Raw genomic sequence first — 27,985 nt, 5'->3', positions numbered from 1 at the left:
TGCAGCCATGTATGCTGGGTTTAGTGCTGTTTGGTGACTAGGGGGCGCTATAATGAAGAAACTAACAGTGATTCAGACCAACAGCTGCTTCCTGTTATTCAGGACTATAAATATGAGTCTGCTTTCATTCCATCAGCAGCGTTTAGCTCCAAGTATCTGCATCCAGAGACGACGACACAGCAGTCAGAAAGAATGAGCCTGTTTATTAGCCCTCATGTTAATCATCATCATCACCCTCCTCATCCTCGGCCACCGACAGTCTCGTGGCTTAGGTTCATACACAACTCTATCTGTCAATAGAATCTAATAGAAAAATCTGCAGGTTACAGTTCGGACGTGTGTCCATTAGAAAAACAACAGAAACCATGAAACCAAAAGCTCCCGCACCCCTGAAGGACCGGGACCAGGAAGATCTGAGCCGGAGGGGACGGCCGGGTCCGGTCCTGGTTCTGGGACTTTGGGAGGCTCGGTGAGGCCTGGAACCAGACCCGGCCGGCGTCCTCCCCGGCGGTTTTAATAAATCTGGGGGCGTTTTAACCCCTTCACTACGGCTCTTCTCCCCGCTAGCCGCTATGCTAACAAGCCGCAGATGTCCAACACGTCTGTAGTCACAGGGTCCGGTTACACGCGTGTCGGACGGCAGCTTGTTAGCGTGGCGGTGTCCGAACAGACAGATGAATACGGAGAAGATATGGAAACAGTTAGCCTAGCAGTCTTGAGAATATAACACACACTCAGCTTCTCTTTGAAAATCGGTTCGACACAACATGTGAATTAAACAATATCATTTTTAACAGGATAACAAAGAACATTTTTAACTGGAGAGCACCCGCCAGAGAGTGGAAATTTACACAAACCATCATCTCACTGACAAACTGAATATTCAGAAGTGGATAAACAGATTTAAATAGACCACCAAACAGGAGAACGCATTATTATCATCATAATTATTATCATCGTCATACATACAGGAAGCAAAACCACTGATTCAAAACTCAACAACTGCCAGAAGTCCCTCAGCAGCAAAAGACAAGCCTCTCTGTGGTCCGACACGGAACGCTAGCAAACACAGCGCTAACAAACACAGCGCTAACAAACACAACGCTAGCAAACACAAAGCTAGCAAATACAACGCTAGCAAACAGCACTAACAAACACACTGCTAGCAAACACAGCGCTAGCAATCAATGCTAGCAAACAAAACCCTCAGATAGCAAACACAACGCTAGCACACACAATCCTCAGATAGCAAACAGCGCTAGCAAACAACGCTAGCAAACACAGCGCTCAGCTAACAAACACAACACTAGCAAACACAGCGCTCAGCTAGCAAACACAATGCTAACAAACACAACCCTCAACTAACAAACACAGCGCTAGCAAACACAACGTTTGGCTAGCTAACGCAATGTTCTGCCAACACACACAACGCTCAGCTAACAAACACACGGCACCAGCTGGAATTTCACGCCAATGAAGACACGAGTCTGTAAATTGATGCTAGCACACAGACCTACAAGTGCAATAATTTAAATTAGCTAGCATAATCCAGCCTTAGCATATACACAACATTAAGCCAACACACACAATGTCCGGCTGACGCACACGACGCTAACACACAGCTAAAGCTAGAAATTACACTAATACAAAGATAGGTGTCTGTGAATTTCAGAGGATATTACCTGTAACGCTAACAAACACGCTAACGCTAAGCAAGCTAACCAGTAGATCCAAAAATTTTGCTGGGATCGATACGGAAAAAATGCATTTACATTTGTGCAAATATAAAATAGCAACACAACTGTACATGTTTGAGAAGCATAGTCCAGTGCTAATATCACACGCCATACAGCTAGCACACATTTAGCACCATGACGCTACAACAAACGGTTTTCTATCTGATAGCTAACGAACATTCAGTTAACGGTAACTTTTTAATTAATACTAGCTAAACTAGACCAACGGATATTTAGAGTTTCTGGCAGTTTGTTAGCAAGTCAAATTAGATTAATTAGTAGAACTGATTGTATTAGTGCTAATATTTCGTTGCTAACATAAGTCATTTTTTGCAGCCATTTTGTTTAGCAGTGTGAAATTCATAATTTTAACTCTCTGGCTGATGTAAATGTTTTTTATTGCTATTTACTGTCAGTGTGATATGCCGTGAGAGCGGCATATTGCAAAGTTAAGTTAGCGCCGACTACTAGCTAACGGCTACAAAACAAATTGAAAAAAGTTCAGTAAGAACATTCATTCCGCTAACATTTCTAAGTGAAATTCAGCCTTACTTAGCTACAATATACTGTTTTCTCTATGGTCTTACCAATGAACACTCAGCCACTGCTAAATTCTCTGATGTTTATTTGATGCTAGTTAAACTAAACAGATGAATTTTGGGTTGAAAAGTTACTTTACATTGTTTTTCGCAATTTGCTAGGAAGTCAAATTTAGCTTAGTTAGTAGAATTGATTGAACTAATGCTAATATTTTGCTGCTAACACCAGCAGAGGTTCTTTGCAGCCATTTTGTCTCCAGTTTGGTAAACAGTAAGATGGAATAATTCACTATTTATGGTCTGTCAAATTTAGCTGAATGCAGTAGATCACCGAGTTAGCGCACATGTTTCACTAACGTCTACACACCAGACAAACTAACAGTTCAGTTACCATGTTCATTTAGCTTAACATATGTCACACGTATATTCAGTAAAAAACACCAACATTCAACACCTAGCATAAGTTCCAGACAGCACATCTTTTCTGTTAGCATTCAGCTATCCGTTAGCATTCAGCTATCAGGCACCACTCAGCTAATAAAGCACAGCTTGCAGCTAACAGAAACATTCATTCAGCTAACCCACAGCTGAGGTAACGCACACCTTTCTGTTAACAATCAGTGAACTAGTGCATTTAGCTAACATGCTAGCGAAGCTAACACACTGCTAATAGAATCTTTAACTTCATTGTTCAGTGGCAAACATTTCTCCCACAAAAGAAAAAAATTGGCAAAGCAGAAATGCAGAACCAAGTTACAACAATAATAATAAAGTTTCCCTGTAAGAAAATAGCAATTTCCCGCCTTTTCGTAACGAAAGTGGAGGCGGGAAACGTGGTGTCGGCTGAAGGTTAAACCCTGTGAGGAAGTGTTTGACCACAGAGAGATCTGGCTTTAGACAAACCCAATATAAATCATCATTTATTCATCAACATATCATAAAACCTAGAGATCACTATAGAGATACAGGAATAAGAACTATCATCAAACCAAAAGAAAACAAGAAACGCGTCATTGCACCTCCAAGATGGTGACTAAACAGATAAAATTAGAACAAACAGACCCAGCGAGCACAGATTTAGTACAAAAAACAGTCTCTGACGGTAAAACATTACATTTCCATCCGACGCTATTAAAATATTGCTATGCCAAAATAAAAAACAAAACAAAACTGAGAGTCAACACACAATCTGACGCATGCTTTAAAACATTATCATAAACAAAATAATAATAATAATATCTGATTTTCTTACTCAAGACTGCTAAGCCTTATACCGTTTTCTTATCGGAAAATAAAACTAGACAAAATATAGATTATACTGGACTTGTTTTGTTCAAAGCCACACTGATACATCTTTAAGTTCAAGTTTGATAAAAAACAAAAAGAAAAACCAGGTCTACATGTGGAGAGACCAGAGGCTAGTCCAAAAAAATCCGCCCGACAAAATATCGACTTTGTAAGGTTAAAAAACAGAAAGAAAAGAGTTCGTGATTTTTCAGTTAATCCTTAGTTTTTCTCTACAAAAAGGAAGGAGGAAGCGGCAGAGCGTTGCTAGGAAACCCCGATTCGGTTGCCGTTGACGACCATCCGAGGCCTTCGCCGGCGAGGGGAGGAGCCTCTAGTGATCCTGGAGGAACAGGAAACGACATCAGTGTGTGTGACCAATCAGTGAACAGCGTACAGCAGCGGCAGGTGCAGCCTCCGGTGAGTTACCTGTATCTGGGCGGGGTTCCACAGGTAGGGCTGCTGTCTGTAGTATTCTGCTAATGCTGCAGTGTAGTCTGGCACCGAACTCTGCTGGGACGACTGGCCTGCAAACACAACCAGTTACACCTCATTACATCACTCATGACATCCCTCATGACATCACCAGACCAGATGACTGAAGTCAAACGTGTCACTGGAGCACAAAGAGAAACTGGAAATGAGATAGTTTTTGTGTAGAAATATGGTTTTAGGAGCTACTAGATGATAAGAATTTGAGACTCCTGAGGTGCTCCGTCTTCTACTTTAGCTTCCTAGTAGCTTCCGTTAGCCTCTCTGGCATCAAATTCACTGTAAATCAGCGTTTCATCAACTCGAAGTCACCACAGTAAGGCTCAGGTGTGTTACCTGGCCGCTAGCTAAACACAGACCTGGGATTCATGCTATCGTGGTGGATGAGAACCTTTACAACGTTCTAATCTTAGACAAGAAATCAACTGGACTCCTCTGGTAGGTTCTTGAAGATGTTTCTCATTTCAGAGAGGTGAAACGTCCAGAGAAGTCTAGTTGGTTACTACGATCACCATGACCTGCAACACGCTAATCGTAGAGTAGAAACCAAATGGACTTCTCTAGGAGGTTCTTGAAGTCTTTAAGAAGCTCCCAGAGAAGTTGATTTCTACGATTACCATGACCTGGATGACTGAGAATCTTTACAACGTGCTAATCATAGAGTAGAAATCAACGGTTGTTGACTTTGTTGACTTCTCTGGTAGGTTCGTGAACATGTTTCGCCTCCTACCAGAGAAGTCCTACGATCACCATAGCTTGGATGACTGAGAATCTACAGACATCTTTCCAATATGCTGGTGTTCAGGAGTCTCACTCTGTTTCTTGTAGTAGTCCTCCCAGGCCTTACTGTAGTCTGTCATCAAGCTCTGAGGCTGGTTCTGCTGACCTGAAACACAAACATCACAAACTTTCACTTCCTGCACCTTAAAACCTTCATTTGTTCCCTCAAAGAGCCTGAAAACAGCCTCAACCTGCTCTGATGTCACTCTGTGGTGCCAGTAAAGCCCCACCCACACCACCATCTGATTGGCTTTTACATGTCACATGACAGCCAATCACTGACAGCTAATGTTTACATGGAGAGACAGACGAGCACATGATCAGACTGTAGCTGTAATAAAACGCTGCTCACTTTCACTTGAAGAACTTACCTGTTGGTATCGGAGCAGCTGGACTATTCTGCTGACGGCGCTAGGCTAATGCTAACACTGAGAAGTTAGCTGTGCGTCTTAGCCTGCAGATGACGCTAGATTAGTTTGATTCACATTAACTCTGTTCTGGGCGCCCAGATAGCTCAACTGCTTGAGCTGGGGACCCATGAACGGGTCTGGTCCCCGACGCAGCAGCCTGGGTTCGAATCCCGCTCACAGCCCTTTACTGCAGGTTTCCCCCATTCTTCTCCCAATCAATCAATCAATCAATCAATCAATCAATCAATCAATCAGTGAACAGAGAACATCCTAGCATCATGTAACTCTGACATCATCACTTGCTCATATTCAGTTACAGTTGGTCCTTGATGTACATCAGAACTCTGTTCCTACAGATCGACGTAAGTCGGACCACCAGCGAAAATGTAACCAAAGTCGTTCTGTGCATCAAGATATCGATCAGTTCTTCATGAATACCACAACGGCTTCCATGCATGGAGGAATCATTTTACTAGAACAGAACATGCTGAACTGTTTTTACAACTTGACCCATGTTGGTCGGTGTTTGTCCCTGTTCCCAGCGTTTTATTCTAATTTCACTTCCATGGAGACGGCTTTCCTTTTCTTTCAAGCATCAGAAGAGTCTGACTTACGCTGGGAGCCATAATGAAGGACAGAAAATTAGTGAATGTAGCACAATCCAAGGTGACGTACAACCGGAGAATGGAAACAAAGCCGTCTGATAGCACCGTGACGACGTATTCATCTGCTCTGCTCATCAACTTGTTCCACCTAATGATGAAACGCTGTAAGTTGAGGACGTCGTAAACTGAGGACCTCCTGTATGTTGATCCCTGTTAATGAAGCAACCTCTTTCTGAATGCTAGCATCTCCTGTTCATGATGAATGTATTCTAGTTCCAAATATTGATTATCAATCTTTTTTGACCACCAATAATCACTGAGACAAAACAGAAAAACCAGAGAACAAAGCAGAGCAGCTGTACGTTGTGTGTCCCTAGTGAGTGTGTAGATGTGAGGACTTGCCTAGCTTCTTATAGTACTGCTCCCATGCCTTAGAGTAGTCCATCTGTCCTGTCTGAGCCACACTGTGACCTACACACAGACACACAAACAGAGGCTCAACTCACAGAATTCATTGTGCGTTTACACCTGTGTTTGTGTGAACCAACGTTGGGACTCAGCGACTCACAAAGTAAAACCAGTCTGATGTTTTCTCAGAGAAGATCAACTAAAAGCTCCTCAGTGATTTGGAGTCCCAACAGACTGGTTCTGAGTGTTCAGGTTCACAGCTGATAAACTCTACACCTGACAGTCCTGGTTCAGGGCAAAATGCACCAAAAAGTTCAAAGGCTGAACCAACTCAAATCTGACTGTCCTGACTCATCTCAGGCTGCAAACAGTGAGAAAAAAAACACAATCAAGACGCAAAACAGCAAACACAAGACAAAACGACAAAAACAGACACAAGACGATACAAATGACACAAAATTTAAAAAAAACGAGACACACACTGACCATGAAGACAAATAATACAACCAGAACGAAACTGAAAACAACAGAAACCAGAGTTTATAGAGGTTGTAAAAATATAAATAGTTAAATATTTATAGCTCAGAACTCCTGAATAGAACTACACTATGAAGACCACAGAACCACGAAACTCTGAGAGGAGGTTGTTGGAAAGCATCAGTCAGGACGATACAAGAACATTTAAGATCCTGAAGATCTCCTGGAGTACAGTTAAATCCATCATTAAGAAATGGAAGGAAGATGGAACATGAATAAATCTGACTAGAGCAGGACGTCCTCAAGACCTGAGAGACTAGAGAGGGAGGCCACCAAGACTCCTATGACTCCTCTGAAGGAGAGACTAGGGAGGGAGGCCACCAAGACTCCTATGACTCCTCTGAAGGAGAAAGAGACTAGAGAGGGAGGCCACCAAGACTCCTATGACTCCTGTGAAGGAGAAAGAGACTAGTAAGGGAGGCCACCAAGACTCCTATGACTCCTCTGAAGGAGAAAGAGACTAGAGAGGGAGGCCACCAAGACTCCTATGACTCCTGTGAAGGAGAAAAAGACTAGAGAGGGAGGCCACCAAGACTCCTATGACTCCTCTAAAGGAGAAAGAGACTAGAGAGGGAGGCCACCGAGACTCCTATGACTCCTCTGAAGGAGAAAGAGACTAGAGAGGGAGGCCACCAAGACTCCTATGACTCCTCTGAAGGAGAGACTAGAGAGGGAGGCCACCAGGACTCCTATGACTCCTCTGAAGGAGAAAGAGACTAGAGAGGGAGGCCACCAAGACTCCTATGACTCCTCTGAAGGAGTTCCAGCTTCAGACTGTTCATCCAACAACTGTTGTCTGTTCTTCACCAGTCAAAGCTTCATGGAGACAAAGAGAAAGACTCTGATGGAAAAAGCTCCAATTAAATCTGGACTAGAGTTCACCAGAAGACATTTGGTCTGAGGAGACCAGGATGGAGCTTTATGTCCATCAGACTAGATGATACGTTTGATGGACACCAAACATCATGACAAATACACCCTCCCCACTGTGAAGCACAGTGGTGGCAGCATCATGATGTGGGGATGTTTCTCAGCAGTAGACCCAGGAAGGTTCTTTGGTCTGAGGAGACCAGGATGAAGCTTTTAGTCCATCAGACTAGACAATATGTTTGTTACTAAAGAAGAAAGAGGTAAAACTTCAGCGTCCAGATGTCCAGACTGATGGAGACCAACAGGATCAATGTTGAAACGTCTGTCTGTTGCGTGTCTGTAGTCTATCAGTGCTGTGTGTGTGTTGTGTATCAGTGCTGTGTGTGTGTTGTGTGTGTGTGCTGTGTGTGTGTTGTGTATCAGTGTTGTGTATCAGTGTTGTGTGTCTGTTGTGTGTGTGCTGTGTGTGTGTTGTGTATCAATGGTGTGTGTTGTGTATCAGTGGTGTGTGTGTGTTGTGTATCAGTGTTGTGTGTGTGTTGTGTATCAGTGTTGTGTGTGTGTGTTGTGTATCAGTGCTGTGTGTGTGTTGTGTATCAGTGTTGTGTGTGTGTTGTGTGTCTGTGGTGTATCAGTGCTGTGTGTTGTGTCAGTGTTGTGTGTGTGTGTGTGTTGTGGTACCAGGGTCTTGTTGTCCAGGGTTCTGCCAGCTGGTCTGGTAGGTGTTTCCCCAAACTCCCGTCAGGAAGGTCTGCCCGCTACCACAGCTGGAAACACAAACATCTGGTGGGTGACTGATTGATTTTCTACCTTCACCGTATCAAATAGACCGGACAGAAATTCAATCGACTTTTATAAAAGACTGATCAGGAACTTTATTAGAGCTCCGACCACCAGAGGACATGAGGACATTTCCTTACTTCTGGTGAGCAGCAGGACCCTGGGCGAAGGGACTGAAGCCAAACCCTCCGTTACTCATGATCCCTGAACCCTGCAGGAGGCCAGGAAAGGACAGTCTGGAGTCAGAACTGATTAAAGAAAAGAAACTCCAGACCAACAGACCATCGGTGGTTGAAACCTGTCTGAGGTGCGTTTGTTTTAGGTACCCCGATCTTGTCGTCTATGAGCTGGCGGGCGAGGTCCATCTGCTGGGCGGTGCCTCTGATGGTGAAGACCCTGGTGTTGGGGTCGGTGGAGGGTGGAGGATTCCTCTGCAGCTCCACGTGAGCTCCAGACTGCTGGTTAATACTCTTTATGGTTTCTCCACCTGCAGAAACACCAAACAGCATCTTTAGCATCCAGGAGTTAGCTGCTCTGAATCCTCTGGTTTCAAACTGGTTTATGGAAGTCAACCCATTCGGTTACTTTAACAACACAGAACTCAGGATCATCTTTATCCCAACAACACTGGTCGGAGGTCATTACTGGAAAAAAAAGGTGGACATGTTGAAACAACCAAGATGTGAATACAGACAAGGCAGATAGTGACAAAAATAAAACACAAAATCACCAGAGAGAGACAAAACTATCTGAAAGAGACGCAAAACAACTTCTAGACGACATACAACGACCGTAGGAGCTTCAGTAGAAACCAACTGGATACTGTGGTAGGTTCTGGAAGACGTTTCACCTCTTAAGGCTGGGTTATGCTTTCCGCATCTAGCCACGCTAGAGAACGTGTGTGCATTTATACTCCGTGTGGCATCTGCTTCCAAACTGCAGGGGGCAGCGCATCACAAACACACGTCTACCCGCTCTACTCTGGTACTAGAGTAGAAGTTTGCTACTGTTTACACCACGTACAACACGGCATTTTACCGAATAGTTGCATTTCAGCAGTTAGTTTGAATTTCACACCATGAATTGTTCATAACCCGGTTACCACGGTGATCTCTGTGTGAGGAATTGTATAAGTTCTCGTATTTCTGGACTTCAGCTACGAGTAGGTCCTGGTCCTCTGCCATGTTTTTCCGCACGGCTCTGTCCGTGTAGTTAGAAAAATGTGGAGGTGCACGACGTGGAAATTTTCTGTGTGAGAAGGGCCGCTGGAGGGGGCGTGGCTGCTAACATTATGCAGTTTTTCCACATGGACCTCGCAGACGCAGAAAGCATAAAACAGGCTTTAGTCTTCAACTGCACTTCTCTGGTATGTTCTTGAAGACGTTTCATCTCTTAAAAAGACATTCCACCTCTTAGTCTTCAAGAACCTGAAGGAACTAGACTTCTCTGCTAGGTTCTTGAAGACATTTCACCTCTTAGTCTTCAAGAAGTTGAAGGAACTGATAACCGATTTAATGAGCCATTCGCAGGTCACTGTACCATCCGTGTGTACTTAGACTTGCATGTCTTAATCTTTGAGAGAAACATATGATACCAGCAGGATCAACCAGGTAGCCCAGAGAACGTACACCTCTCTGAGAGGTGAAACATCTTCAAGAACCTACCAGAGAAGTCCAGTTGGTTTCTACCGAAGCTCCTACAATCAACATGACTTGATGACTGAGAATCTACAGACATACAAACTAACAGAAAGCAGATTAAACCCTCTCACTGTAGAGACAGTAAGGATGTAAACAGTTGAATATCTATAAGATGAAGACAAAAGAACCACAAAGGCACTAGGGCTGGACCCGAATATCTGGTCCCGACGGTGGTATCTGGATATTAATTTTGAGATCCGAATATTCGCACCCCCTTCAGTTGAGCTGAATCCATTAATTGCAACAGAAGTCTCTGTCATGGTGCCCATTGCTAGCTTAACCGCTACATCAGCCCCACTTTTTCATTTTGTCTCGTTTTTTTCATTTTGTTTCATTTTTGTCATCTTGTGTCTCATTTTGTCACTTTGTGTTTTGTTTTTGTCATTTTGTGTCTCTTTTGTCATTTTGTATCTTATTTCTGTCATTTTGTGTCTCACTTCTGTCGTTTTGTGTCTCATTTTTGTCATCTTGTGTCTCGTTTTCGTCATTATAGTCTGGATCCACGGATTTGTTCAAGATTTCTGTATCATTGCCAGATAGCGACACGGCGTCACTGTAACCATGACAACAAGTGAACACTACATCAGCTGATTGTGATCCTACTACAAATGTTGAAGTTTATGTTTAGAGCTCTTATCAGACAAATTCTACTAAAGATGTTGGAGACAGTTTGAACCAAAGTTTCACAGTTTTATTTACATTTTAATGATAAAACCATTAAAGTAAAAACCATATTAACATATTTAAGCGTGAGAATAACCAGAAGCTTCAGCCCTACTGGGAAATGTTGCTGAGGCTCATCGGTAATGCAGTATTTAGAGAGAAACTACACGCTCAACCAAATCTGATGCAACAGAAATTAGGCTGCAACCATTTTAATGTCAGCGGCCCCAGAAATGGCGTCGGGTTGTTTGTGGAGGCGATAAAGCTGGCGGTGGACGGACAGTTGGTAAACCAGCAGCAGACAAACATTAACCAGCAGACCGACAGCAGGACGGTGCTGGACATGATGAAATGTGTTGATTCTGAGCTGCTCAGGTCAACCTGCCCTGCTGCTGACGTCTGCAACCAAACCCGCCTTCAGGAAACCCACTGCTGCAACTAAATCTTCCAATAAACTGTTCCTGAATACAGCAGAGATGGTTTAGATGTGGTGACCAGACCTGCTCAAAGGGAATCTCTGGATTTGTTGGGTTTCTTTCTATAATAATATCACCAAAATTACACTAATTATCCAGCAGAAACCGTAAAAACAAACACTGATCAAACTTCCAGCTTCCTGTCAACATGGTGAGACATCTTTCTACAGTTATATCGACAGTATGTAGAGACAAAACCACCACAAAGACACACAAAATGACAAAGTATGACGGAAAACCACAACAAAAACAGACACTGATTCAAAGAGATAAAACTGTCCCAAAGATACATTAAATGCCCAAAATGACACACAAGATGTCAAAAATGAGACAAAAATGACCAAATAAGACAAAAAATAGGACATAAGACAAAAAAAAACAACAAATGACAAAAAATAAGGAAAAAACATGACAAAAAATTGCGGAAAACCACGACAAAAACAGACACTAAGTGATTCAAAGAGATAAAACTGTCCCAAAGATGCATTAAATTACCAAAATGAGACACAAAATGACAAATACTAGAGAAAATCAGGTGCATAATAATAAAAAGAAGACATAAAATGACAAAAATGAGACAAAAACGACCAGAAAATAAGACAAAAATAAGACAAAACAAGACAAAAAAAAAAATCACAAAAATATGACAAAAAAAACCGGCACAAAATGACAAAACAGAGACGACTAGAGAGAGAATAAAACCAAAGCTACTCGATGAATACATAAATGCAGCATGGCTCAGAAGCAGAGAACAGAGGAGCAGGTTGTTGGAGATACATTCAGCGTGGTGAAACATCTTTCTACAGCTGGAATTATTCATATTTAAATGGCTCAAAATTTGTCCAAAATGACATAAACTAATGCAAAATCTGTGTAAAATGGTCAAAAATGACTCAAAAACTGTCTGAAATTACATGAACTCACTTGAAATGACTCAAAAATGGTTGAAAATGGCATAAACCTGTACAAAAAAGGAAAAAAATGACTTAAAAACTGTCTAAAATGACATAAATCTGTGCAGAATTGTTGAAAAAAAATAAAGATTCTAAATGTTCCAAAACGTGTTAATAAGTAATATGAGAGTAAAACCAAACCTACTGGATGAAAAAAATTAATGCAGCAGAAACAGAGAACAGAGGCGATAGCTGCTGGGATCCATCCAGCATGGAGGAACATCTACAGATGATGAAACATGGAGATAGAAAAACATCTACAGGATGAGGAGACAAAAGCACCACAAAGAAATACGAAAGGACAAAAATGAGAAAAAAATAACCACAAAAAGACAAACATAGTGGACTTCCGGTTATGGTGGCTACGTAGCAAGACGTGTTTCACACTACTCTACTCATATAGCTTTAAATCTGACTAAATCTCTCGTACTCGGAACAAAAACCAGCCCCAAAGTCCCGGAGTGATCATGGTAAAAAACAAGACAGAAAAGCAAATCGTCCAAACAACCCAAGCTAACAGATTTCCACGCACGAGGTGAAACTGACAAAACACCTGAGGCTATGGCGGAGAAGGACGCTGGCGGCGGAGTAGGAACGACGGATGCGGGGACAAGCGTGGTGCTGGCTGCCATTAACGCCATGAGAATGGAGTTTTCATCTAAATTTGATGGGATTATAACAGCGATAGAAAATATGAGAAAGGAAATAAATGACTGTACTGAACGAGTATCACAAGCGGAGCTTCGAATATCAAGTGCTGAAGATGATGTCGTCCGGTTGCAAACTAAGCTGCTAACACTAGAGTCAAAATGTAGAACTCTAGAAGATAATGTTCTAGACCTGGAATCGCGTTCGAGACGGAACAACTTGAGGCTGGTGGGTCTCCCGGAGGGCGTGGAGGGACGAGACCCGTGTTCTTTCTTGGAGAAGTGGATTCCAGATGCACTGAACAACGCGGATCTGCAGTCATCGGTTGTTTTGGAGAGAGCTCACCGAATCGGCCCACGGAGAAATAGTAAGTCACCTCCGAGGACAGTGATCATGACGTTCCTTGTTAGAAGAATTATACTTAGGTTCATTGTGGTTATCATTGAATGACTGTAAAGGTATCTCTATGCATATGTAAGCACTTCTTGTTGAAGAAGTACATGTACATTTTAACTGTAATCTGTATGTACTCACAGTAGAAACATGAGAACAGGGTTAACGTGTTCCATATGATAAGATAATGCAAGTGACACTTTCTCTGACACTTTCTCTGTTAAACATATCTTATGCTGACGTATGATGCCGCCCCATGTTACATGACTGTTTGAAACTAAATAAAAGACGCAGAGGAGATACAGACTCTTTGGAGAAGGAAGGCTGCAGCAGCGGTGCATGCAGTCTCTGTCTCCCCTTGCTGCAAGTAAAAGATCTGAGCTCGTGAGTACTGTCTTTCCTTCCTGTGCTGAGCGTGTGTATTTTCAGGTTTAAACCCAACATTCCTCAACTACAGGGACAAACTGACAGTCGCCAACGCAGCGCGAGCCAAAGGGGAAACTAAATATCAGGACCAACAAGTGCGGTTCTACCCGGATTTGGCGCCAGGAATCCAGCAACTGAGGAAACTGTTTGACCCGGTTTGCAAAGAACTTCGCAACCTTGGGATTCATCACGGGGTAATTGATCCGGCGAAGCTGGTGCTCACACATGAAGGGAAAACCCACACCTTTAAGACCCCTCAAGACGCGCAGGAGTTCATCATCACTCGTTTTCTTCACGCACCCTCTCAGTACTTAATTCTAAGTTAATCTGTTATCTCTGTCCGCTAGCCTAGCACTTAGCAGTTAGCATGGCTTCTCCCTCTTCCTCTCCTTCTCTTTCCTGCTCAGTGTGTCACATGTTTAGTTACTCCTCTGCCTCCTTTAGTGATAACGATACCTGTAATAAATGCAGTCTGTTTGTAGCTTTGGAGGCGAGGCTCTCTGAATTGGAAGCGCGGCTCCGCACCATGGAAAAAACCCCGCTAGCTGTTAGCCAGGCCCCCTTAGCCGGTGCGGACCGCAATAGCATAGCTGCTAGTGTAGCTTCTGCTAGTGTAGCTTCTGCTAGCCGTCCCCTAGCAGCTCCCGAGCAGCCAGGAAGTCAGGGTAGCTGGGTGACAGTTCGTAGGAAACGTAGTCCTAAGCTCAAGCCCGCTGTCCCGGCACACCACAAACCGCTTCACGTTTCTAATCGTTTTTCCCCACTCAATGACACACCCGCTGAGAAACCAACTCTGATCATTGGCAGCTCCGTAGTCAGAAACGTGAAGCTAGCGACACCAGCGACCATAGTAAAATGCCTCCCAGGGGCCAGAGCGGGCGACATAGAAGCAAATTTAAAACTGCTGGCTAAAGATAATGGTAAATACAGTAAGACTGTTATTCATGTCGGTGGTAATGACACCCGGTTACGCCAATCGGAGGTCACCAAAATTAGTGTGGCATCGGTGTGTAACTTTGCCAAAACCATGTCGGACTCCGTAGTTTTCTCTGGACCCCTGCCTGATCTGACCAGCGATGATATGTTTAGCCGTATGTCATCGTTTCGCCGCTGGATGTCTACGTGGTGCACTGCAAATGACGTTGGCTTTATAGACAATTGGAGCTCTTTCTGGGGAAAACCTGGTCTGATTAGGAGAGACGGCATCCATCCCACTTTGGCTGGTGCAGCTCTCATTTCTAGAAATATGGCTGATTTTATTAGAACTCCTAAAGCATGACAACCCAGAGTTCAGACCAGGATGCAGAGTTGTAGTCTTCCACACCTCTCTGCAGTTTCCTCTCAGCTGTCACCCTCCAGTAATTCAGTTAGCTTTATTGAGACTGTGTCTGTCCCCCGACCACCAAAATTCTATAAATTAAACAATTCAAATATAAACAAAATACATAGTAACCATAAAAATCTAATTAAAATTAATACCACTATTTCAACTGAGCGAAGAAACAGGACAATTAAATGTGGTCTGTTAAATATTATATCTCTCTCGTCTAAATCTCTGTTAGTAAATGATTTGATAACTGATAACCACATTGATTTGTTCTGTTTGACTGAAACCTGGTTGCTGCAGGAAGAATATGTTAGTCTAAATGAATCAACTCCTACTAGTCATACTAACTGTCATGTTCCTCCAATCACAGGCCGAGGAGGAGGAGTGGCAGCAATTTACCTCTGTAGCTTAAAAATGAACCAGAGACCTAAACCTAGTTACAGTTCATTTGAAAATCTTACTCTCAGTCTCTCTCATCCAGATTTAAAAGCTCAGAAACCAGTTTTATTTGTTGTTGTATATCGTCCTCCTGCTCCTTACTCTGAGTTATCTCAATTCTCAGACTTTTATCTGATTTAGTGCTCAGCTCAGATAAAGTCATTATTGTGGGTGACTTTAACATTCATGTTGACGTGGACAGTGACAGCCTTATGACTGCTTTTAATTCAATATTAGACTCAATTGGTTTTTCTCAACATGTAAATAAACCAACTCATAGTTTTAATCACACCCTTGACCTCGTTCTGACTTATGGCATAGAAATCAAACAGTTAACAGTATTTCCCCAGAACCCTCTTCTTTCTGACCATTTTATGATAACATTTCAATTTACAACAATAGATTGTATAGGAGTTCAGAATAAATATCATTACAGTAGATGTCCGTCTCACAATTCAGTGACTAAATTTAAGGAAATAATACCCTCTCTATTTAGTCCAGCACCACTTACTGATATAATGGAAGGGAAATATTATAATTTTAACCCCCCAGAAGTGGATTATATTGTTAATAATGCTGCAGCCTCACTGCGTACAACACTTGATAGTGTTGCACCTGTAAAAAAGAAAGTTCTATCTCAGACAGGACCTGCTCCTTGGTATAATTCCCAGCTGTGGACTTTAAAGCAGGCGTCCCGAAAGCTGGAAAGGAAGTGGTACTCCACTAATTTAGAAGAAGTTTATGTAGCTTGGAATAATAGTCTAGTAATTTATAAAAAAGCTCTTGGTAATGCCAGGACAACATATTATTCATCTTTAATAGAGGAAAACAAGAACAACCCCAGGTTTCTCTTCAGCACTGTAGCCAGGCTGACAAAGAGTCAGAGCTCTGTTGAACCTTGTATTCCTTTAGCTTTGAGCAGTAACAACTTCATGAGCTTCTTTACAAATAAAATTATTACGATTAGAGAAAAAATTAATCTGGCCCTTCCTACAAATGTCACAGATGTATCATCGAGTACAGATGCTTTAGAATTGGCTGTAAGACCGGATGGATATTTAGAATTTTTCACTCCCATAAATCTCTCTGAACTCATTTCAATAGTTTCTACATCCAAACCATCGACATGTCTTTTAGATCCTATCCCAACTAGACTGTTCAAGGAGGCTTTACCTTTAATGAATTCCTCAATGTTAGATCTGATTAATCTCTCTCTAGTAACAGGTTATGTACCACAGGCTTTTAAGGTTGCTGTAATCAAATCTTTACTTAAAAAGCCCACTCTAGGTCCAGATGTTTTAGCCAACTATAGACCAATTTCCAACCTCCCATTTCTCTCTAAAATTCTGGAAAGAACAGTTGCAAATCAATTATGTGAACATTTACAAAGGAATAGCTTGTTTGAAGAGTTTCAGTCAGGCTTCAGAGTGCATCATAGCACAGAAACAGCTCTGGTGAAAGTTATTAATGACCTTCTCATAGCGTCAGATAATGGACTGGTCTCTATACTTATTCTGTTGGACCTTAGTGCAGCATTCGATACAATCGACCACAAACTTTTATTACAGCGACTAGAACATTCTATTGGCATTAAAGGGACAGCACTGGACTGGTTTAAATCCTACTTATCAGACAGGTTCCAGTTTGTGCATGTCAACAATGACTCTTCTGAGCATACTAGGGTTAATCATGGAGTTCCTCAGGGTTCTGTCTTAGGACCAATACTGTTCACATTATACATGCTTCCCTTAGGCAATATTATTAGGAAGCACTGTATTAATTTCCATTGTTATGCTGATGACACTCAATTGTATTTATGAAGCCAAATGAAACTAATCAGCTAGCTAGACTGCAAGATTGTCTTAAGGACATAAAGACCTGGATGACCTATAATTTCTTACTACTAAATTCAGACAAGACTGAAGTCATTGTATTTGGCCCCAAACATCTTAGAGAATTGCTTTCAAAGCATATAGTTCCTCTGGATGGCATTACATTGGCCTCCAGTACTACTGTGAGGAACCTCGGTGTTATCTTTGACCAGGACATGTCCTTTAACTCACACATAAAACAAATCTGTAGGACTTCCTTTTTCCACCTGAGAAATATTGTGAAAATCAGGAACATCCTGTCTCAGAGTGATGCAGAAACACTAGTCCATGCATTTGTTACTTCTAGGCTTGACTACTGCAATTCCTTATTATCAGGTTGTCCCAATAGCGCTCTGAAACATCTACAGCTGATCCAAAATGCTGCAGCCAGAGTACTGACGGGAGTTAGCAAGAGAGATCATATTTCTCCTATATTGGTTTCTCTTCATTGGCTTCCTCTTAAATCTAGAATAGAATTCAAAATCCTTCTTCTGACATATAAAGCTCTTAACAACCAATCTCCATCATATCTCAAAGACCTGATAGTACCATATTATCCTAGCAGAACTCTTCGCTCTCAGACTGCAGGCTTACTTGTTGTTCCTAGAATCTCTAAAAGTAGAATGTGAGGCAGAGCCTTCAGTTATCAGCTTCTCTCCTGTGGAACCAGCTCCCAGTTTGGGTTCTGGAGGTGGACACCCTCTCTATTTTTAAGACCAGGCTTAAAACCTTCCTTTTTGACAAATCTTATAGTTAGGACTGACTGGGGGACCCTGAGGGGGTCAGCTGGAGTCTTCCTCTTGGACGTCCCTTAGTTCTGCCCCTAGTTATGCTGCTATAGGCCTAGGCTGCTGGAGGACCTCTCTGGATGCACTGAGCCTTTCTCTATCTACCATTATATTTAATATATATATACCATTATTGCATTACACTCACTCTGTTTCTTTCTGTGTCCTTTCTCCGAGTGTCCCTGGTCCCAGAGCTGGATGCTTCAGATGTGTGGCTGTGTTTTATGGTCCTTGTGTCCCACCCCCCACCTCTCTATCTCTACCTCTTCCCCTGTACCTCCATCCCTCTATCTGTATCCCTCTACCTCTACCTCTTTACCTCTTCTGTCCCTCTCAACCCGCCCGGCCAGCAGCAGATGGTCCCCCCACATTAGAGCCGGGTTCTGCTCGAGGTTTTTTCCCTGTTAAAAGGGTGTTTTCCTGCCACTGTCTCCTTAGGGCTGCTCTGGGGTTCAGGCATATGGGTTCTGTAAAGCGTCTCGAGACAATTTGACTGTAATTGGCGCTATATAAATAAAATTGAATTAAATTGAATTGAATAGAAATTCAAAAGGACTAGATGAACATGTCTAAGGTAGAGCATCCGAGCATATATACATGGATAAGCACAATCTGAAACATAAATATGTCTATAAGTTGCAGACTGTTAATGTCCCAATGGTGCATAAGTGTTGTAAAATTTCAAAATAACTCTGTTTAAAATGTTACATATAGGAGAGTTTTGTCAAAAGAACAGTAGTAGTGCCAGTGTGTTAGATTAGTGGAGAGAGAGAGTGGTTTGACTGATCCTCACAGTTGTGGAACAGTCACTATACGCTATGAAGGAAGACAGAATAGTTTGGGGGGGATTACCACGCAAGTGGGGAAAGGGAATCTATTTTTGTTTAGTTAGTTGGATGAATGTTTTATCATGCATGTTTGTGCTTCTCTATATGTTTATTTACAAAGTGCAAGGTAATCTAATATTCTTTATTAATCATAGATCAAAGCATTAATCTTAATTTAACATCATGGAATTGCAGAGGTCTACAAAAGCTTGTAAAGCTAAAGAAAGTCCTGAATAAAATAAAAGACATAGGCTCAAAAATTGTTTTCCTACAAGAAACTCATATGCTGGAGGAGGATGAGAATAAAATCAGAAGAAGATGGCAAGGTATTGTATTCACGTCTTCATTCTCATCCCGAGCTAGGGGAGTTATGATTCTTATACACAAAACAGTCCCATTCCATGTGAAAAATGTAATTAGAGACAAATTTGGAAGATATCTAATCATCCAAGGTTTGTTGCTATCAGAAAATATAAATTTGATGAACGTATATGGTCCTAATGCAGATGATAATAATTTCTTTGTTAATCTTTTTCTTACTTTAGCACCACTTACGGGGCAACATATAATATCAGGGGATTTTAACTGTACATTGAATCCCAGTATAGATAGATCAACAGGATTAGACAGTACGCACAATGGATGTAGAACGACTATTAAATATTTTATGAAAGAATTGAGACTGTTGGATATATGGAGAGAATTAAAACCACAGGTCAAAGCCTACTCCTACTATTCTAATATCCATAAATCATTTTCTCGTATTGATTATTTAAAGATAGATAAAGATAAAGTTCTTTATTTCTCCCCACTCCAGGGGAAATTTACATTGTTACAGCAGCTTTATTTACAATATATACAAGGGTGAAAAAAATTTTTAACAGAAAAAATAAAAATAAAAATAAAGTTTAAAAGTGCAGAGATGTGCAGTGCAAGAATGTCAGTGCAAATTTTATGGTTTGGGGTGGTAATGATATAGTCCAGTTTATGTTAACATCAGCCAGTGATGCTGATGTTGTAAAGTCTTACAGCAGATGGAATGAAGGACCTGTGATAGCGTTCCTTCTTGCAGGGTGGATGTCTCAGTCTGCTGCTGAAGGAGCTGCTTAAAGACCCCACAGTGTCATGCAGTGGGTGAGAGGGATTGTCCATGATGGATGTGAGCTTTGACAACATCCTCCTCTCACCCACCTCCTCTATGGAGTCCAGGGAACAGTCCAGGACAGAACCTCCTCCTGACCTTCTGTTTAGTCTCTTTCTGTCCCTTTCACTGCTCCCTGCTCCCCAGCAGACCACTGCATAGAAAATAGCAGACGCTACCACAAGGTCCAAGATTCATAACTGTTTCTATGATAACATTGTGATTTCAGATCACGCCCCCTGCTGTTTAGTATATGTGGATAAAAAATTGAGAAAGAACCCAGCTAGGTGGCATTTTCAACATAAATGGCTTCAGGATAAGAAATTTGTCGAGTACATAGAAAAGCAGATAGATGAGTTCTTTGACATCAACACTACACAAACAACTGCATGTATAAAGTGGGAGGCATTCAAAGCTTTTATAAGGGGGCAAATCATTAGTTATTCAGGTTCAAAATCTAAGAGGGCCAAAGAAGAGAGAATCCAAATGGAATATAAAATAAAAAATCTTCAAGAAAAGGTGTATGCAAGTAGTAATCCACAGTTTGAGAATGACTTACTGATTTTGAGAGCTGAATATGATAAAAAATCTTCGAATAGAGCTGCTTCGAGTCTTTTAAGACTGAAGCAGACCTTTTATGAACAAGGTGAAAAATCAGGGAAACTACTAGCATGGCAGATTAAACAACTAGAATCTAAAACACCAATAACTAGTATCATAAATAATGGATAGGTAGTTGTAGATCCGGTAGAAATTAATAGTGTCTTTAGAGATTATTACGAAAAATTGTACGATACAAAAGTTGAAAGTAACTTAACCAAACTGAAGGGGTTTTAGGTGGATTGTCTATACCATACATTTCAAATGAAAGCAGGGAGATTCTGGAAGCTGAAATTAGTCAAGAAGAAATTGGACAGGCCATTAATAATATGAAGTCAGGGAAAACAGCAGGACCAGATGGCTTTCCAGTTGACTTCTATAAAAGATTTAAGAATAAATTAATAAAACCACTTTTGGAAATGATCCTAGAAGCATTTCAAAATGGTAATTTACCACCATATATGAATAATGCTGTCATCTTATTATTACCAAAACCAGGTAAACCTTCCAATAAATGTGAAAATTTGAGACCAATAAGCCTATTAAATACTGATCTTAAAATTATTTGTAAAATCTTAGCTAAACGTTTACAAGATGTATTACCAAATATTATTGATCGAGATCAGAATGGCTTCGTAATGGGAAGACAAGGTTCACATAATGTAAGAAGGGTACTTAATGTCCATCCATCCATCCATCCATTATCTATACACAGCTTAATCCTCACTAGGGTCATGGGGGGGGGGCTGGAGCCTATCCCAGCTGACTCAGGTGAAGGCAGGGGACACCCTAGACAGGTCACCAGTCTGTCACAGGGCCACATACAAAGACAAACAAGCACTCACACATTCACACCTACGGGCAATTTAGAATAATCAATTAACCTCAGCATATTTTTGGACTGTGGGAGGAAGCCGGAGTACCCGGAGAAAACCCACGCATGCACAGGGAGAACATGCAAACTCCATGCAGAAAGATCCCGGGAAAGCCGGGACGCGAACCAGGGATCTTCTTGCTGCAAGGCGAAAGTGCTAACCACTACGCCACTGTGCAGCCCGGTACTTAATGTCATTCATTTTAATAAAGACACACCGGACACAGCTCTCCTATCATTGGATGCTGAAAAGGCTTTTGATAAGGTTGAGTGGTCTTACCTTTTCGAAATTTTACAAAAGTTTGAACTTGGAAATAATTTTATAAATTGGGTCAAGATAATATACAATAATGCTACAGCAGAAATTTTAACGAATAGGAATATCTCAAAACCAATAAAAATTAATAAAGGCTGTCGACAAGGTTGTCCACTTTCGCCCTTACTGTTTACTATGGCAATTGAACCTCTAGCGATGGCAATACGTCTACACTCAATTTTATGGAATAAAAATAGGCCCAACAGAACATAGAATTTCTCTTTATGCTGATGACATAGTTCTATTCTTGTCAAATCTAAAAAAAACTATTCCAACCTTGTTAGATTTAATAAAGAAATTTGGTGATATATCAGGATATAAAATAAATAAAACTAAATCTTCAATATTATTGCTCAATGAGACTCAGAGAAATCCTCCAGCTCCCGAGGTAACCCAATTCAACGTTGTAGAACAGTTCAAATATTTAGGAATTCAAATCCTATCTAGGCTAGAACAAGTTACCAACGTCAATTATGAATCCTTAATGACAGAAGTTAAAGAGTCACTTCAAAGATGGAAGACATTACCAATGTCAATGATAGGGAGAATTAATATACTTAAAAGTAATGTCTTATCAAAACTGTTTTACTTATTCCAAAATATCCCTTTGCCACCACCTTCGGATTTATTTTCAAGAACTAAAAAAATGTTCATAGAATTTATATGGAACAATAGGAAGGCTAGACTACGTTTGTCCTTATTGTATTTACCATTTGATCACGGAGGTCTGAAATGTCCAAATGTAATGTTGTATTACTGGTCGGCGCAACTGAGGTCTATGACGCATTACTTCGCAACAACTGATCATCCCCATTGGACTGAAATGGAGTCTTATAACTTGTCTTTACCTCTTCCCTTATTCATATACTCAGACCAGGCTAAAAAACTACAGACAAGTTAAAAATCCAATTATAAAACACATGATTAAGATATGGTGTGATGTTAAAAAATATTTAAAAGAGCCACACTCACTGTCACAATTTAGCCCAATATGGGGCAATAACCAATTTATACCAGGTAGAGCAGATGCAGCATTTAAATTATGGAATTTCAAAGGAATTAAAAAAATTCAAGACTTATTTCTGCCGCATTCAAATACTATAATGTCTTTTGAAGAGTTGAGGATTAAATTTAATCTCAATAAAACACACTTTTTTAAATACCTTCAGCTTAGAGATTTTATTCGATCAAAACAAAATAATGCGCTCACTCGACCTACTTATTTACCCTTGGAAAAAATCTTGATTAAGGACAGTATAAGAAAAGGTATAATTTCAGAGTTGTATAATTTTTTTGACACTTTCCTCATCTGAAAACTCACAGAAGAGGCTGAATGCCTGGAAAGAAGATCTCCAAATTGAGGTTTCAGAGGAACGGTGGGAAAAGGCGTGTGCAGGAGTCCAAACCAAATCAATAAATGCACGTCTTAAATTGATACATTATAAATGGTTAATGTGGATGTATGTTACACCAGTGGAACTAAATGAATATCATAAAAATATACCAGACACATGTACAAAATGTATGGAAAGTAAAGGAACTCTATTTCATTGTTTATTGCAATGTAGGAAAATCTGAATGTTTTGGGAAGAGGTGAGAGTAACAATTGAAAGAATAATTTCAAAACAAATTGTATTGAACCCTAAACTGTTTTTGTTGGGTCTATATCCAGAAAAACATAACTTCAATAAAAATGAAAGAACGTTCATAGACCTCAGTTTGCTGAATGCCAAAAAATGCATTGCACTATTATGGAAAAAGACTAATAGACCAGCTGTGACTCAGTGGTTGAGACAGATGTTAACAAACCTTCCACTTGAAAGAATAACATATATACTGCAATCTAAAAAGCATGATTTTAAGAAGATATGGCGGCCTTTTATTGATTATGTTATGAATTCAAATGTAACACCTGAAGAAGAAGGTGAATGATGAGAGTGGACCATGCAGTTTTCATGTTTGTAATTTGCTTTTTTAGATTTCCTTTTATTAAGATGTTTGTAAGGCACTTTTTGTAACAGGTTATTCAATCAAAACAGAGAAGCACTGTTGTTGGTTTGATTGTGTTGGTGGTAGTTATGATTGTGCGTATTTTTTTATTTTTATTTATTATTTTTTTTGTTGTTTTGTTTTTGTTTTTGCTGTTTTGTTTTTGAAAAATTCAATATAAAATATTGTGGAAAAAAAACATTTACTTAGAGATACAAAAAGACAAAGAAGCCATAAGATGAAAGAAAGGAGACATAAAACTGTCTCACTGAGTTTGTAGAGCTTGAAAAAAATGTAAATAGTTAAATATCTGAAACATGAGAGGATGAAGCGACCACAAACAAGACAAATAATGACAAAAACAAAACACTTTATCACCCAAGAGACAAAACTGTCTTCAAGAGACGCAAAACAACTTAAAGACGACATAAAATGACCCACAAACTAACAGAGAGCAGATAAAACCGTCTCACTGTAGAGACAGCAGAGATTTAAACTGTTAAATATCTACAGGAAGAATACTAAAGGACAAAATCAAACAGAAATGAGACACAAAACGCCAGAAATTAATGTGTCCAGGTTAGCATCACAGCATCAGTTACCATGGAGATCTAACTCTAGCATCAGTTACCATGGAGATCTAGCTCCACAGCATCAGTTACCATCGAGATCTAACTCTAGCATCAGTTACCATGGAGATCTAGCTCTAGCATCAGTTACCATGGAGATCTAACTCTAGCACCAGTTACCATGGAGATCTAGCTCTACAGCATCAGTTACCATGGAGATCTAGCTCTAGCCTCAGTTACCATGGAGAACTAGCTCCTGCATCAGTTACCATGGAGATCCAGCTCCACAGCATCAGTTACCATGGAGATCCAGCTCCTCAGCATCAGTTACCATGGAGATCTAGCTCCTCAGCATCAGTTACCATGGAGATCTAGCTCTAGCATCAGTTACCATGGAGATCTAGCTCTAGCATCAGTTACCATGGAGATCTAGCTCCTCAGCATCAGTTACCATGGAGATCTAGCTCTAACATCAGTAACCATGGAGATCTAGCTCTAGCATCAGTTACCATGGAGATCTAACTCCTCAGCATCAGTTATCATGGAGATCCAGCTCCTCAGCATCAGGTACCATGGAGATCTAGCTCCACAGCATTAGTTACCATGGAGATCCAGCTCCTCAGCATCAGTTACCATGGATATCTAGCTCCACAGCATCAGTTACCATGGCGATCTAGCTCTAGCATCAGTTACCATGGAAATCTAGCTCTAGCATCAGTTACCATGGAAATCTAGCTCTAGCATCAGTTACCATGGAGATCTAGCTCTAGCCTCAGTTACCATGGAGATCCAGCTCCACAGCATCAGTTACCATGGAGAGCTAGTGCTAGCATCAGTTACCATGGAGATCTAGCTCCACAGCATCAGTTACCATGGAGATCTAGCTCTAGCATCAGTTACCATGGAGATCTAGCTCCACAGCATCAGTTACCATGGAGATCTAGCTCTAGCATCAGTTACCATGGAGATCTAGCTCTAGCATCAGTTGCCATGGAGATCTAGCTCGAGCATCAGTTACCATGGAGATCCAGCTCCTCAGCATCAGTTACCATGGAGATCTAGCTCTAGCATCAGTTACCATGGAGATCTAGCTCCACAGCATCAGTTACCATGGAGATCTTGCTCTAGCATCAGTTACCATGGAGATCTAGCTCCACAGCATCAGATACCATGGAGATCTAACTCCTCAGCATCAGTTAGCATGGAGATCTAACGCCTCAGCATCAGTTACCATGGAGATCTAACTCCTCAGTATCAGTTACCATGGAGATCCAGCTCCTCAGCATCAGTTACCATGGAGATCTAGCTCTAGCATCAGTTACCATGGAGATCTAACTCTAGCACCAGTTACCATGGAGATCTAGCTCTACAGCATCAGTTACCATGGAGATCTAGCTCTAGCCTCAGTTACCATGGAGAACTAGCTCCTGCATCAGTTACCATGGAGATCCAGCTCCACAGCATCAGTTACCATGGAGATCCAGCTCCTCAGCATCAGTTACCATGGAGATCTAGCTCCTCAGCATCAGTTACCATGGAGATCTAGCTCTAGCATCAGTTACCATGGAGATCTAGCTCTAGCATCAGTTACCATGGAGATCTAGCTCCTCAGCATCAGTTACCATGGAGATCTAGCTCTAACATCAGTAACCATGGAGATCTAGCTCTAGCATCAGTTACCATGGAGATCTAACTCCTCAGCATCAGTTATCATGGAGATCCAGCTCCTCAGCATCAGGTACCATGGAGATCTAGCTCCACAGCATTAGTTACCATGGAGATCCAGCTCCTCAGCATCAGTTACCATGGATATCTAGCTCCACAGCATCAGTTACCATGGCGATCTAGCTCTAGCATCAGTTACCATGGAAATCTAGCTCTAGCATCAGTTACCATGGAAATCTAGCTCTAGCATCAGTTACCATGGAGATCTAGCTCTAGCCTCAGTTACCATGGAGATCCAGCTCCACAGCATCAGTTACCATGGAGAGCTAGTGCTAGCATCAGTTACCATGGAGATCTAGCTCCACAGCATCAGTTACCATGGAGATCTAGCTCTAGCATCAGTTACCATGGAGATCTAGCTCCACAGCATCAGTTACCATGGAGATCTAGCTCTAGCATCAGTTACCATGGAGATCTAGCTCTAGCATCAGTTGCCATGGAGATCTAGCTCGAGCATCAGTTACCATGGAGATCCAGCTCCTCAGCATCAGTTACCATGGAGATCTAGCTCTAGCATCAGTTACCATGGAGATCTAGCTCCACAGCATCAGTTACCATGGAGATCTTGCTCTAGCATCAGTTACCATGGAGATCTAGCTCCACAGCATCAGATACCATGGAGATCTAACTCCTCAGCATCAGTTAGCATGGAGATCTAACGCCTCAGCATCAGTTACCATGGAGATCTAACTCCTCAGTATCAGTTACCATGGAGATCCAGCTCCTCAGCATCAGTTACCATGCAGAGCTAGCTCTGCTAGAGACCAGTCTGATGTTGGATATGCTGGGGTAAACTGGACATACTGCCCCACATGTTTCTCATAACATGATGAACTCTGGTGTTACATCATCACTAGCAACCAATCAGAACCTCCAGAGCCATGGTTACCACATCCTGTCAGACGTCTACTGGGGTCCACTATCACCCCTGAGGCTCTTCTCTCCTACCTTTGCCAATGACCAGGCCACACTTGTCAGCAGGGATGGTGTAGGTGACTTCCTGAAGAGGACCAGGTGAACCCATCGTCCAATCACCTCGCCCTCTGACCCGCCCACCTCGCAGGGCGGAGCCAAAACCGTCACGCTCCTGCAGTGACAGGACATTCAATCAGATGTAGATAGCATAGGGTTCTAGTCTGGTTCTGCAGGAGGGTTTAGGTCAGAACCAGGGTTCGGTCTGGATTAAAGGACTCTGACTGGTTACCTGAGCGGTCTGGATGAGCTCGTTGATGAGGTGGACAGCGTGCTGACAGCGGTCCGGCTGACCCATCACCATGGCAACACGCTCCGGACTGATGCCGTCATCTGGACCCGTGAAGTAGAACATCGGTTTAAATCTGGATTACATCACAGTCCTCCTTTACCTGCACCACACACCTGTCCAGGCCTCGTCTGCACTGAGCTGATTACTTTTACTACCATTACTACCACCTACTATTTATTGTTAATATTGTTGGTAATTTGTTTTATCAGCCCAGTTTAATCTATACTAACTATAAAAATGATCTGGCCTAAAGAAACCGGTTCCATCTGGTTCTCCTGCTGGAAACAGACCAGTCAGAAAATATATTACTCTGGCATAAACTGACTGGTTTTAAACTAGTCTTTGACAGCATTAATATCAAACAAACCAGCATTAAAACCATATTATAGTAAACAGACTGGTTTATGATTGGAGGACACACCAGCTTAATCAAAGAAAAGTCCTTAAGACTAATGAGTCACTTTAATCTGGATTAAACTGATGTAAATAGACAAGATTTAATGTGGTTCATGATTTAATTACAGCAGGTTTACAGAACAAAACTCATGTAAACAGA

The 27,985-nt window shown here is 41.4% G+C and overlaps 1 protein-coding gene across 2 annotated transcripts in view; it reads right to left on the bottom strand.

Annotated features, from left to right (window-relative positions):
• Positions 1-183: 183 nt before the first annotated feature.
• LOC111568980 (far upstream element-binding protein 3-like) overlaps positions 184-27,985 on the bottom strand; it is a 44,418-nt gene continuing 16,616 nt past the window's right edge. Inside the window, exons 11-19 of one of the 2 annotated variants that reach the window (XM_023270887.3) lie at positions 27,370-27,470; positions 27,114-27,252; positions 8,768-8,928; positions 8,582-8,652; positions 8,343-8,428; positions 6,249-6,317; positions 4,866-4,937; positions 3,989-4,086; positions 184-3,902 (exon numbers count right to left, since the gene is read on the bottom strand). In XM_023270887.3, coding sequence (XP_023126655.1) covers positions 3,894-3,902; positions 3,989-4,086; positions 4,866-4,937; positions 6,249-6,317; positions 8,343-8,428; positions 8,582-8,652; positions 8,768-8,928; positions 27,114-27,252; positions 27,370-27,470 — 806 coding nt within the window. In that variant the 3' untranslated portion in view covers positions 184-3,893. The remainder of the gene's footprint in view (positions 3,903-3,988; positions 4,087-4,865; positions 4,938-6,248; positions 6,318-8,342; positions 8,429-8,581; positions 8,653-8,767; positions 8,929-27,113; positions 27,253-27,369; positions 27,471-27,985) is intronic. The other variant, XM_023270888.3, reaches the window with a different exon arrangement.

The sequence above is a fragment of the Amphiprion ocellaris genome, chromosome 6, assembly GCF_022539595.1.
Source record: "Amphiprion ocellaris isolate individual 3 ecotype Okinawa chromosome 6, ASM2253959v1, whole genome shotgun sequence".
Lineage (NCBI taxonomy): Eukaryota > Metazoa > Chordata > Actinopteri > Pomacentridae > Amphiprion > Amphiprion ocellaris.
The sequence above is the reverse complement of the archived record's forward strand: the minus strand, read 5'-3'. Positions and strand labels throughout refer to the sequence as shown.